The sequence below is a fragment of the Puma concolor genome, chromosome E2 (genome assembly GCF_028749965.1).
Source record: "Puma concolor isolate L17-30 chromosome E2, mPumCon1.1.hap2, whole genome shotgun sequence".
Classification (NCBI taxonomy): domain Eukaryota; kingdom Metazoa; phylum Chordata; class Mammalia; order Carnivora; family Felidae; genus Puma; species Puma concolor.
The window spans coordinates 14741608-14754913 of record NC_141681.1 but is presented as its reverse complement, the minus strand read 5'-3'; the positions used below and the strand labels follow the sequence as shown (position 1 = coordinate 14754913).

At 42.7% G+C, this 13306-nt stretch overlaps 2 protein-coding genes across 2 annotated transcripts in view; both read left to right on the top strand.

Moving 5' to 3' along the window:
- Window positions 1–4699: 4699 nt before the first annotated feature.
- LOC147573392 (zinc finger protein 19-like) overlaps window positions 4700–13306 on the top strand; it is an 11932-nt gene continuing 3325 nt past the window's right edge. Inside the window, 5 exon segments of the mRNA XM_086688995.1 lie at window positions 4700–5677; window positions 8603–8667; window positions 11388–11406; window positions 11409–11513; window positions 12071–12184. Coding sequence (XP_086545121.1) covers window positions 8635–8667; window positions 11388–11406; window positions 11409–11513; window positions 12071–12184 — 271 coding nt within the window. The 5' untranslated portion in view covers window positions 4700–5677; window positions 8603–8634.
- The window catches only part of LOC112857221 (uncharacterized), a 23680-nt gene continuing 22446 nt past the window's right edge, over window positions 12073–13306 (top strand). The window contains exon 1 of the mRNA XM_086688986.1: window positions 12073–12184. The gene's annotated coding sequence lies outside the window, so the exon portion shown is untranslated. The remainder of the gene's footprint in view (window positions 12185–13306) is intronic.

The window sequence follows — 13306 nt, the reverse complement described above, 5'->3', positions numbered from 1 at the left end:
TTTTTAAACATGAAAACATTTTGCACTGTGTCCTTTTGTCATGTTTTTTTTTAAACTCAGCATGATTTTTATGAGATTATCATGTTGAAGCTTCTAGCTCTAGATCATTTTAACTAATGAATATAATTCTCTACAGCCTACTTACCTACTCTTACAATTTCCAGAAGTGCCATAGTGAATATCCTTGTATGTGTTAAACCAACTCAAAGAGGCCTATAGGGAGAAAGCCAAAGCAAAGGGGTCTTCATGTTTAATAGTTGGTAAGTTCAGGGGTGCCTGGGTAGCTCAGTTAGTTAAGTGTCAGACTTCAGCTCAGGCCATCATCTCACAGTTCATGGGTTTGAGTCCCGTGTCGGGATTTGTGCTGATAGCTCAAAGCCTGGAGCATTGCTTCAGATTCTGTGTCTCCCTCTCTCTCTGCCCCTTTCCCGCTCCTGCTCTCTCTCTCTCTCTCAAAAATAAATAAACGTTAAAACAATTAAAAGAAAATAATTGGTAAGTTCATTCTACTTCTATAATAGGGGAGTTAGACAATGAAGGTAATAACTCAGTAAGAAATCAGTAGATGTATGGCACAAAAACAGACACTTAGATCAATAGAACAGAATAGAGAACCCAGAAATGGACTCACAAACATATGCCCAACTAAGCTTTGACAAAGCAGGAAAGAATATCCAATGGAATAAAGACAGTCTTTTCAGCAAGTGGTGCTGGGAAAACTGGACAGTGGCATGCAGAAAAGTGAACCTAGATGACTTTCTTACACCATACACAAAAAATAAACTCAAAATAGATGAAAGACCTTAATGTAAGATAGGAAGCCATCAAAATCCTCAAGGACAAAGCAGGCAAAAACCTCTTTGATCTTGACCGCAGCAACTTCTTAACTCAACATGTCTCTTGAGACAAGGGAAACAAAAGCAAAAATGAACTATTGGGACCTCATCAGAATAAAAACTTCTGCACAGCGAAGAAACAATCAGCAAAATTAAAAGGTAACCGACAGAATGGGAGAAGATATTTGCAAATGACATATCAGATAAAGGGTTATTATCCAAAATCTATAAAGAACTTATCAAACTCAACACCCAAAGAACAAATAATCCAGTGAAGAAATGGGCAAAAGACATGAATAGACACTTCTCTAAAGAAGACATCCAGATAGCCAATCAACACATGAAAATATGCTCAACATCACTCATCTTCAGGGAAATACACATCAAAATCACAATGAGATACCACCTCACACCCGTCAGAATGGCTAACATTAACAACTCAGGCAACAACAGGTGTTGGCGAGGATGTGGAGAGAGGATCTCTTTTGCCCTGCTGGTGGGAATGCAAACCGGTGCTGCCACTCTGGAAAACAGTATGGAGGTTCCTCAAAAAATTAAAAATAGAGCTACCCTATGACCCAGCAATTGCACTACTAGGTATTTATCCAAGGAATACAGGTATGCTATTTTGAAGGGACACATGCAACCCAATGTTTATAGCAGCACAATCCGCAATAGCCAAAGTATGGAAAGAGCCCAAATGTCCATCAATGGATGAATGGATAAAGAAGATGTGGTACACACACACACACACACACACACACACACACACACACACACACAATGGAGTATTACTTGACAATCAAAAAGAATGAAATCTTGCCATTTGCAACTACGTGGATGGAACTGGAGGGTATTATGCTAAGCAAAATTAGTCAGAGAAAGACAAATATCCTATGACTTCACTCATATGAGGACTTTAAGAGACAAAAGAGATGAACATAAGGGAAGTGAAGCAAAAATAATATAAAAACAGGGAGGAGGACAAAACATAAGAGACTCTTAAATATGGAGAACAAACAGAGGGTTACTGGAGGGGTTCTGGGAGGGGGGAATAGGCTAAATAGGTAAGGGGCATTAAGGAATCTACACCTGAAATCACTGTTGCACCATATGCTAACAAACTTGGATGTGAATTAAAATAATAATAATAAATCAATTAAAAAAAGAAATTAGTAGATGTAGTGTGCTCATTACATATTAAATGAATAAATTCAATTTCCTACAACAAGCATATACTAACAAGTACTTTTTTTTTTTAAATTTTTAACATTTATTCATTTTTGAGAGCGAGAAAGACAGAGTATGAGTAGGGGACAAAGAATCTGAAGCAGGCTCCAGGCTCCGAGCTCCGAGCTGTCAGCGCAAAGCCCAACACAGGGCTTGAATTTAAAGACCACAAGATCATGACCTGAGCTGAAGTCGGACCCTTAACCAACTGAGCCACCCAGGGGCCCCAACAAGTGCTTTTTTGTTTAGCAAGTAGAGCATGCTAAAACAATTTCCCTCAACAAATATGTTTAAAAAAAAAGTTTGCAGTAATCATATCATAATCTTGTCATCTAAAGTAGGTTCTCTTGGAGGCAAATATAAAACTTATGTAGTCAGTAGTAGAGCTTTCTCTTTATTAATGGAGGCATTAGACAGAAACCCAAATTCATTATAATAAGATACAGTGTGTGTTTGTCAGAGTTTAAGCAAACCAGATTTATTACATGGTTTTAGAAGCTTATAAAATAATTGGGGAGGTTGAAGAAATAAATTTTAGGTAAATTTCTGGGAATGACTCCCACAGCAACACTGCAGGTTTATTCCATCAAAGGTCAAAGGTGCTATGATTCCTGCAATAGATTTGAAACTGCCTTCTAGATAACAGTTGGGGGCTTCTGAACCATGCTGCCTCTGTGGTGAACTGCATCACTTGAATCACGAAAGTTAATCCTGCATGAATACATCTATCAGTGGAACCTACCCAGAAGCCCAGCCACAAGAATATGGGAGATTTGGTGTTTAGCTTTCCATCTTTGTAGTACAGAAAGGCACATCAGAAGAAGGCTGGAAAAGATGTTAAGTGAGCCACTCCACAGTATCTACCACATATAGTATGCATTGATTGAACTGAGACTACACTGGCATCCCATCTGGCTAACGCTTCTCTTTTTAACGCTTCTCTTTTTAATGCCTTTAGATAAATGGTATGTAATATTTTTAAGTGCTTCTTCAGAAAAACATAGGCATTGATTTCTCAAAAGCATGTATAAGAATGTTCATTCCTTTAAGATTTCTCATTAAATACCCTTGTTACTTGTGATTTATGGTATCAACAAAGTTTTGACCAAAATTGAATGAAAGTTTGGGGGCTTATATATATATATTTTTACATATGCCTCCATGTGCTTGTGTACAAGTTTTTAAGGTTATAGGAATATAACCTACAGGGTCCTAGTGCATATGCATTGTCAATTTTATGTGATATTCCCCAGTTGCTCTCCAAACATCAGTATATTCACATTCTCAAGAACAAACGAGTACCCACTTCCCTATATCTGCATCACTTGTTCTCCTACTTACTATTCTCTTCCTTTGGATCTTTATTAGCTGTATAATGGATATTCTGATTTTGTTCTTCATGTTTCTTCACTTCATTTGTATTTTCCATCTCTTTGTCAAACTGTGCTATAGTGTGTGTCTGTATTGTTTCACTAAAAGTTTCATTAAGTGCATCTCCTGAGGCTCCAAGAACATGAGTAGTTACCAGCTAGAAGCCTGGTTGTATCAGAGCAATAGACTAGGCAGAAGTCTGCCTAGAGTCAAAGTTCCCTTTGTACTGTTACTACATATTTGAATTTGAACTGAATCACAGAGCCTATAGTCAGACCTCATCAGGACCTGCTATTTATCTGTCTATGGAGATGTAGGACTGGAAGCGTTTGCAGATGCGCTATTTATCTGTCTATGGAGATGTAGGACTGGAAGCGTTTGCAGATGCCCAAGTGATGTTAAGGCTTCAGTGACTGAGTTAGGACAATGAGAGATAAAAGTCAGGGTCATAATGCAAATATAGCCAAGAAGCCTCCTACATCACTGTGAGATCTCTGATATTTCATCTTCCTAGGATTCAGTTCCCTCAGTGGTATAATAGATTTGGGGGTGAAGAAGGCAAATCTCCTAACATTTTGTTCTTTGTCAAACCAAGGGCACTAAGACAGAATAAACATTGTCGATTTTGGAGCAGTTTGGGCGCTGATGATGCGTAATAAGAAATTAAGAATATGTAATGATTAATATCTAAAGAGGTACATCTAGAAGGCTAAGTAAATGTATTCATATAACCGTGCTTGTGTGTGTCTGTAGTTACAGCTGATTCCCGTTGCAGAATAGCTTGTAATAAATGTTAACGGCAGAGTTATGAATAATACTGCCTCTGCTCTTCATTATTGTGCCTAAGCCCTTTTAATAGCCTCCTAACTGCTCTCCTGCCTAACTTAAATCCATTTTTCACACTGCAGTTAAAACTCGGTAGATCTACAATGAAATCCAACTTGATCCAATGAGCAGAACCAGCTTGTGTACCGCCAAATAAGAGAATCCCCAGATGCTAGCGCTCATCCAGGATGACCTTTGGTTTCCTCTACCCGGTGGGAAGGTTGAAAGGCTGTGCGAACGCAAGCTCCTCCAAGAGAGACGCCTGCCTCCTCCCAGGGGTCGGCCCAGAGGGAACCGGAAGAAACCCGAAAAATCGCCAGAAACTTAGAGGGGAGGAAGCGCGGAGCGAGAGACGCGCCGGGAGATGACGCACTTCTGGCGCGCCTCCTGCCCTATGTCAGCAGTCCGCCGGCAGCCGCCGGCTGCGGGAGGTGAGTGCAGAATGAGAGCCTTCTGTCCCGCGCCCCAGGCTGGCTGCTCCTAGATTCCCGAGGCCTCTGGGGGAGGCCTACCTGGAATGGAGTCGGGTGATGGCGTGGCTTCCGAGGAGAACGAGGCGGTCTGCGAGCTGTCCCACTCTTCCCCGCACTCCCTTCACTCGTCGCCGCGACCGCATAAGGAAATGGGGGTTGAGGGTGTGGGCCGCCAGTGGAAAATGTAGCCCCCTCGGATGACCCACATGCTACAGTTCTAGTCCGTTACCCCACTGAACGCTTATTAAGTGCAGTGTAGTTCAGGTTCCGGGGATGCAGCAATCAGTGAGACAGCCGCAGGGAACTTTCAGCCCAATGGGGAAGTGGATATTAATAAATTCTGATCATACCTCTGCCCCTGCTCATAATGACCCCATTAATTTTGGGCAGAAGCACGTTCCGAATATTCACGGGCCCTCTTGGCTTGGCGTCCCGCAGCTTCTTCATCCTAGGCCTGTCAGCCCCACTCCCCTTCCCCTGTTACAGGCTCCTTGGCCTTGTAAAACGTGGTTCTTCGTTCAGTATGTCCCCCTGCCCCCGCCGCCGCTGTTGTGGGCTAGTTAATTCCACTTCTCAAGTCTTCCTCGGTTAGGGCATTCCCCCTGCTTTCAGTAGCACTGTTGACACCATCATGGGGTTGCAGACCACCATATACCTTAGCACTTAACACAGTTGTAACCTCACACTTATTTTAGTGCAGGTCACACAAGAACAAGAAGTTTCTTTCCTGTGTTTGAATCCCTAGTGCTAACCAAATTCCCGTGCACAGAGTATACCTCAGTAAACATTGACGGAGAGGGCAAGCAAATATATTTGTAATTGCAGTGTAAGATACTTGATATAAGAAAAGAATACATGTCCAGCAGATCTGACTTAATTTGGATCTTCCAGGATATGACTTTCCATTTGAGATCTGAAGCTGTGAAAAGGCGTTGTTAACAGGTTAAAAAGGGGGCAAGTCGGGAAAGGCTATTAGAGGCAGGGGGAACAGCATATGCTAGGACATATTTGGGACCCATTCAGCCATTTAATACTTGTGTTATGACATTTCTTTTAATTAAAAAACTAATTCTATTTCTAGTTAAAAAATTAGGGAAATAAAATGGCAGAAAAAATAAAAATCATGAATAAGACTACCATTCAGAGATACTGTTTTAAAATTTTATCTGTTGAATGGTTTTGTAGATATAAGTACATATGTATGTTTACACACTTGAAAGTTGAAATATGAAATTTTTTTACCTGCATTTGAATATTTTCCTATGTTGTGTTCCTATGTTTTGTTTTTTTGTTTTTTTAAATTTTAGAGTGCAAGCAAGGGAGAGGCAAGCAAGGGAGAGGCAAGCAAGAGAGAGTAGAGAAAATCTTATGCAGGCTCCATACCCAGCGTGGAGCCAGACATGGGGCTTGATCCTATGACACTATGACACTAGGATCATGACCTGAGTGGAAATCGAGTAGGACACTCAACCAACTGAGACTCCCAGGCACCCCACCACAGAATGATTTTTAATGACTACTTTGTTGTTTCTGATTTGTACCAAGTTGTTGGATATTTAACTTTGTACCTTTTTCATATAAGAAATAACTGTGGTGAATGCTTATGAGCAGAAATCTTTGGACACATCTCAGATAAATTCCTCAAGTTGGAACTTTTTTTTTTTTTTTTCAACATTTATTTATTTTTGGGACAGAGAGAGACAGAGCATGAACGGGGGAGGGGCAGAGAGAGAGGGAGACACAGAATCAGAAGCAGGCTCCAGGCTCTGAGCCATCAGCCCAGAGCCTGACGCGGGGCTCGAACTCACGGACCGCGAGATCGTGACCTGGCTGAAGTCGGACGCTTAACCGACTGCGCCACCCAGGCGCCCCTCAAGTTGGAACTTTTAAAAATTGGGTTTAGGGACGCTTGGGTGGCTAAGTCAGTTGAGTGTCCAACTTTGGCTAGGGTTGTGATTGCGCGGTTTGTGAGTTCAAGCCGCATCAGGCTCTGTGCTGACTGCTCAGGGCCTAGACCCTAGTGTGGATTCTGTGTCTCCCTCTCTCTCTGCCCCTTCCCTGCTCCTGCTCTGTGTGTGTCTCTCTAAAAAATAAATAAACATTGAAAAAAATTGGTTTTAATATTTAACTACCTAGGGGCACCTGGGTGGCTCAGTCGGTTAAGCCTCTGACTTTGGCTCAGGTTGTGATCTCATGGTTCATGGGTTTGAGCCCGGCATCAGGTTCTGTGCTGACAGTTCAGAGCCTGGAGCCTGCTTGGGGTTCTGTGTCTCCCTCTCTCTCTGCCCCTCCCCTGCTCACACTCTGTCTCTCTCAAAACTGAACAAATGTTAAAAAAAAATTTTAGTAAAAATAAAATAAATAAAATTGAACTACCTAAGCAAATTTAAATAGTAGTACATGTGTGTGGTAAGAAAAAGAATTACCTGGGGTGCCTGGGTGGCTCAGTCAGTTTAGTGACTCTTGATTTTGGCCTAGGTCATGGTCCCAGGGTTGTGGGATTGGGCACCAAGCTGGGTGTGGAATCTGCTTAAGATTCTCTCTCTCTCTCTCTCTCTGTCTCTCTCTCTCTGTCTCTCTCTGTCTCTCCCCTTAACCTGCTCATACTCTCTCTCTTTCTAAAATTAGAAAAACAAAACAAAAACAAAATAACAACCAAGTATGGCTCTTGAAATTTGGCAAACTTGGCATAAAATCCAAGTTTGACCATCTATTCTTTGTGTGAACTTAGTGAAGTGCCTTAATCTTTTAGCTTCTGTTTACTCATCTGTTTGGAGAGGTCGGTGGGTGGGGAATGACCCAAAAACCTAAATCTCATTTAAAAGAATATTGTGAGGTTAAATGAGTAGATGTGTATAAAGCATTTAAGCATGGTGCTGAGCATGTACAAGCTCTTAATGAAAGGAAGCTATAACTAAATTTGTATCTTAGTTTGGAGGAAGGTCAGCGTTTACAAAAAGTTTAATATTGATTGTTTCCATCCAGGATCATGTTTTGCCTTTTCATTTATGTTTCTCAGTAATATTTTTGATTTTCTTTACATGAATTTGTTATGTTTCTTATATTAAAAAAATTTTTTTTAATGTTTAATTTATTTTTGAGACAGAGACAGAGCATGAGCAGGGGAGGGACAGAGAGAGAGACAGAATCCGAGGCAGGCTCCAGGTTCTTAGCTGTCAGCACAGAGCCTGATGTGGGGCTTGAACTCATGAGCTGTGAGATCATGACCTGAGCCACCCAGGTGCCCTTGTAATGTAATGTTTTTTATTAAGTTTATTCTTGGCTTTTTTTTTTTTTTTTTAAGTTTATTTAGAGAGATCGAGCACAAGCTGGGGATGGGCAGAGAGAGAGAATGAGTGGGAGAATCCCAAGCAGGCTCCTTGCGGTCAGTATACAGAACTCAAAGCTGGGCTCAAACTCACAAAACCATGAGATCATGATTTGAGCTGAAATCAAGAGTCAGATGCTTAACTGAGCCACCCATGTGCTCCCTTGGCTTTTTTTTTTTTTTTAAGGTTTGATTTGTTTTGCTTTTGTTTGTATGTATTTTTGCCCCACTGTATTGTTTTACCTAGGAAAGATAGCACTACCTAGTGGTTATGAATACAGCTCTTGTGGCCTAAGATAATTACTGAAACCCTCTAAGTCTCATTTATTTATTTATTTATTTATTTTGGTAAAATGAGGACAATAGTTTTACATATCTGCTAGTACTATAATGAATGGAAAGTGCTGAGCTCTGAAGCTGGCACATTGCAAGGTAGAGTGACTGTCAGTTGTTATTAGCAGCTAATGCAGGTTTGCAAGTTTAAAGGAAAGTCACTGCCTGGGTCAATCTCACTCTTGGTTCTCTTCTTCTTCCCTCAGCCCCTGCCCTTCATTGAGAGGGAGCTCAGGTGATGGCAGCCATGCGCCTGAAGACCTGGCACCAGGTGAGCTGAGACTCCCTCAGATCCTTCAAGAAATCTTATTTCAGTGAAATGAGAGATAAGAGGGTCAATTCTGGCAAAAGCGTTACAGCCAAAGCAGATGCCCCTGTTCATCCTCACAGTGGGACTGGATGCTCGGGGAGAGAGCTGATGATGATAGACTGAGACTCCAGGGTGCAGGAAACAATGGCTGGAGATGGCTAGAGAGAGTAGGAATCAGAAGTACAGCCTCATGCACTGCCAGAATCTCTGCTGAGCTGGAGGGCCCCCAGGTTCAGTAGGGACCCCATGAGATATGGGACTCAGGCTGATGGTGGAGATATCCAGTGTTTGGTGGGAGTGTTCAAGATTAACAAGGTTGCAAGGTTCTTGGGAGGCAGGACCAGAGGGATGGTAAGGGGAAGAAAAGAAGGGGGCCTATACCATTTGTCTTCCAAAAAGAGAGTGAAGTTGGGGGTTCAGGATCAGTGACGAAAGAATTGGTTCAGGAAGGGCACGTGAATGTCTATCTCTCTCTCTCTCTTTTTTTTTTAATGAATGTCTGTCTTGAGAGTCAGTTGAGGGAAGCAGCATGCTGCAATATGAAACATGGTACTAGGTGATAGGAAATTTCAGAGTAATTCCCCATCAGCCCTCCAGGGCATTGTAACTTTGAGCTAATCACTTGACCTCTTTGTGCCTCAGCTGACCTCATCTGTCAGATGGCAGGAATGCTATTCATTCCAGGTTAGGGAAAAAGATTCTGCCAGGTGCCTTTCAGCTCTGCAGCGTGGTGGGTTGTTGAGTGCTGCTTGATGGGCTCTATCTTCTTGGGACTTCTCTATGACACATCTCAGCATCTGTGATCTTATCCCAAGTACCGTTCCCAGATCATCCATTGTCTGTGGATTCCTTTTGGCTAATATTGCTTTGCCTGGAAGCCTAATCTCAACACATCAAAGCACAACTCATTGTATCCCTTGCCCCTCCCATTCCTCCTGCACTTCTGCCAATTGCTAGTATCCCCATGCCACCATCCCTGGTCACCATTTTTAGATTTTTAGTCATTATTGACTGTTCAGTCTCCTTTGTCACCTTGTCCATTCAATCCAAATCCTGTTTTTCCTGTCTCAGCAACCATTTGTCTCTTCTTTGTATGGTTCTCCTGATTTTATCATCCCCTTCCTGGATATTGTCAGCAGAGCCTGTCAGTAGTTTCCTTTGTCTTGTCTTGGGCTTTCTTGTCATCTGACATTTATTGCCTATAGAGCTCAGGCTCAGGTTCTTGAATTTGAGTTTGTTATTGTATGATGATCCATCTAAGAGCTTTAACCCAGAAAGTTGAAGTCAGATTGGCATTTTACAAAGATGGTAATAGGTGTTGGACAGAAGGTGGATTTGGGTGATAAACCTGGAGTTAGGGACCATTGCCTTGGTCCAAAGGACAGTTGCTGAGGACTTGAATTATGTGGTGATTAATGATGTTGCATAGGCATCAGATCCAAGAAATATTTAGGGGATAGAATTGGCAGCATTTGATTGCTGATTGCTTACCAGAACTAAGCAGTGGCTAGGGGGATAGTTGAGAATGATACTCAGGTTTCCAGCCAGGAAGACCAAGCTGAAAGTGGTGCTACTGATTGAGACAGAGGATCAAGATAATGACCAGCATCAGGTTTGAGCACTTAGTGTTTGTTTCTCCTTGTACTAGGCAGGTCATATGAATTAGAAGTAGCCATTTTAGGGAGGGTGATGAGTTTAGAATTGGATATGTCAGGAACATAACTGACATGTAGATCACTAGGGCATCTGAGGCAGGCATGTGACTGATGCCAGGACCATGTGAGACCTTGGAGGGAGGATCATGTCCACAAGGGGAAGGCACCAGGGAGACGAGAAGGACCACATTGGTGCTGTCTGAGAAGGAAGACTTTGGGGTGGTAGGCATTTTGGTTGATGGAGGACATAGTATTTGAGAAATATAAAGAGAGATAGCCAAAGAGCCACCTAGAAGCAGTTAGAATCAGGAAACACTTTGTCCTAGGAAGACTCCCTGGAGGTGAGGATGCTCTTCCAACACCAGAGTCCTTTCTGCTGGAGGGGCTCAAGCAGGGGCAGCACACCCCCTTTTATTAAGGGTGGAGGGGTGGTGGCACAGCCAGGTTGTGCATCAGGTGAAGGTTTCAGGGAACAGGGCCCTTTCTGACAAACCATGACTGTTCCCAGTAGGTGGGTGTGAGGATTGGGGTAGGGCAGACAGATGTGGACACACAGCAGGACTCTGGGTAAGTGCAGAGAGCAGGATGGTTGGGCTGGACTCTCATCAGTAAAGTGAGGACAGGTAGCAGGGACATTGAGGGATGTCACCCATGAGAGGTACAGTTGGAGTCCAATCATCTGTTCATGGAGTATCTGAAAGACCAGAAGAGCATGCGCAGAAATGATGAGGGTTTACTTCAGGAGGGTGAATTTGTAAAAGATATTCTGTTTTAGTTTTCTGTGTTGTGACATTGTCTCTTGTAATAGTCTCATGTGCAGTTAGAAGAGGCTCTGATAGTGAAGGCAGTCTTGGAGTTGCTGGCTATAGGTGTGGTCATTCATCAGCACTCAGGGCTGTGTCCTGTCACTCCTCATTTCCTGCCCATCACGGGACTCTCCCTTAGCCCCTACACTGTCTCCTGGGCCCCACACTCTGGCTCTGAGCCAGAGGATTGGCTCTGGTGCAGCAGGAACCTCTGTTTTAGGAGGTGGTGACCTTCGAGGATTGGCTATCTACTTCACCCGGACAGAATGGGCTGGCCTTTCTTCTGCACAAAGGGACCTGTACAGGGAAGTGATGCTGACAAATTATGGGAACTTAACTTCCCTGGGTAAGGCCACTTTGCCTTTGGGACTCAGACTCATTGGACAAGGGTAGGGTGGATTGTGACACGAATCTCACAACCTTTCACATATTTGCAGGGGCAAAAATTCCTAAACCCTCAGCCCCAGAATATGTCAGGCAGGGATGGAGGGGGAAGTCTGAGGTTACATTGGGTCTAATGTGGGTTTGGCCATTCTCTGGTGAGAACAGTTCCCATCATAGGGCTTCTGTGGAGGGCACTGTGGGAAAGAAACATCCTCTGTTGAAGTTCATGCCTTCAGCTCTCCCTGTGATCTAAGGAAGACATCCCTCATTGCTTTTCCGTGCTTGCAATGTCTTACAGGATCTCACGAACAAACTCTGCATGGTTTTTTATGAAGAGGTCACAAATGCTTAGTTTCGTCTTGATCAAAAATTCCCCACCCTCCAGCCCACTTCTGTGGGCCTTAACCTTACTAAGCTGCTTTGGGGTTTCCTCCTCCGACTGTAGACACAAGGTTACAGGGTACCTCAGGAGCACTAACGCGAACTCCCCTCCAGCACCATTTTCTTCCTCCTTTGCAGGATACCCTGTTTGCAGACTTGCCCTGATGTCACTTCTGGAGGAAGGGGATTTGTCTTGGGGCCTGGAGACACAGGATGATCCACCTGCAGAGAGTACCAGTGATGTCTGTCAAGGTAGGTGAGGCAGGTTTAGAACCATCAACCACAGTCCTTTGTTAGATGCATAGTTTGCAAGTTTTAGAGCACTTGCTGTGTGCCAAAATGGAACTTCTTGGAGAAGCTCTGGAGGATACTAGTTATGGAGACCGATGTAGAGAGCTAAAATGGAGAGAATGTGTTAAGTGCTGGTGGTATATACGCAGCAGGCTGTGGGACACAGCAGGAGAGGTTAGAGGACTTCTCACTTAGAAGATCAGGTAACACTCCTTCAGTGGCAGGCCATGTGTTCTGTGTTCAGCATGTAAGAATGCATTGCAGAAGGAGTGGGAAGGGAAGATAGTCTGGCTGGAGGAAGGGAATAATAAAAGATCCAATATAATTTCTGGCATAATATAATATCTGGAAAAGGACTAGAATTTGGAGTATATAAACAACTCTCGAGTTCAGCAATAAAAACAAACAGGCGGTTAGAAAATGTGTGAAGGGTATGAAGAGATGTTTCACCAAAGAGAACACAGAAATGAAAAGATGCTTGACATTAGCCATTAGGAAAATGCAATTTAAAACCACAGTGAGATATCACTACACCTTAATCATGTATATCACCATAAAATTGTGAAGAGCTTCATGGTTTGATGTGCAGGAGAATTACCTGGGGAGTGTTATTTTAAAATGGATATTTCTGAGGTCCACCTGTGAGCATTTATTCTTCTTTTTAAGTTAGCGTTCAAGAACATGTGGCTTAGGGGGTGCCCTGCGTCGGGCTCTGTGTTGATCAGTAGTCAACATAGAGCCTGATTGGGAGTCTCTCTCACTTTCCGCCCCAACCCACCCCCCAAAATAGATGAACTTTAAAAAGAAAAAGAACATGAGGCTTAGGACTGAAAGCCTAAGTAGGACTTCCTTTTGTTGACTTCTGTGTTGTTAACATGGTAGCCACTAGCTATGTGTGCTTTATTAAATTACTCTTAAGCACTTGAAGGGGGGCTAATTCAAGGTGAAATGTCCTAAAAGTATAAAATACCATATTTTGAAGATTTAGTACAAAAAAAGTATAAATGATCTCATTTATAATTTTTATGTTGACTTTATGTTGAAACAGTATTTTGGATATATTGGGTTAAATAAAATATTTTT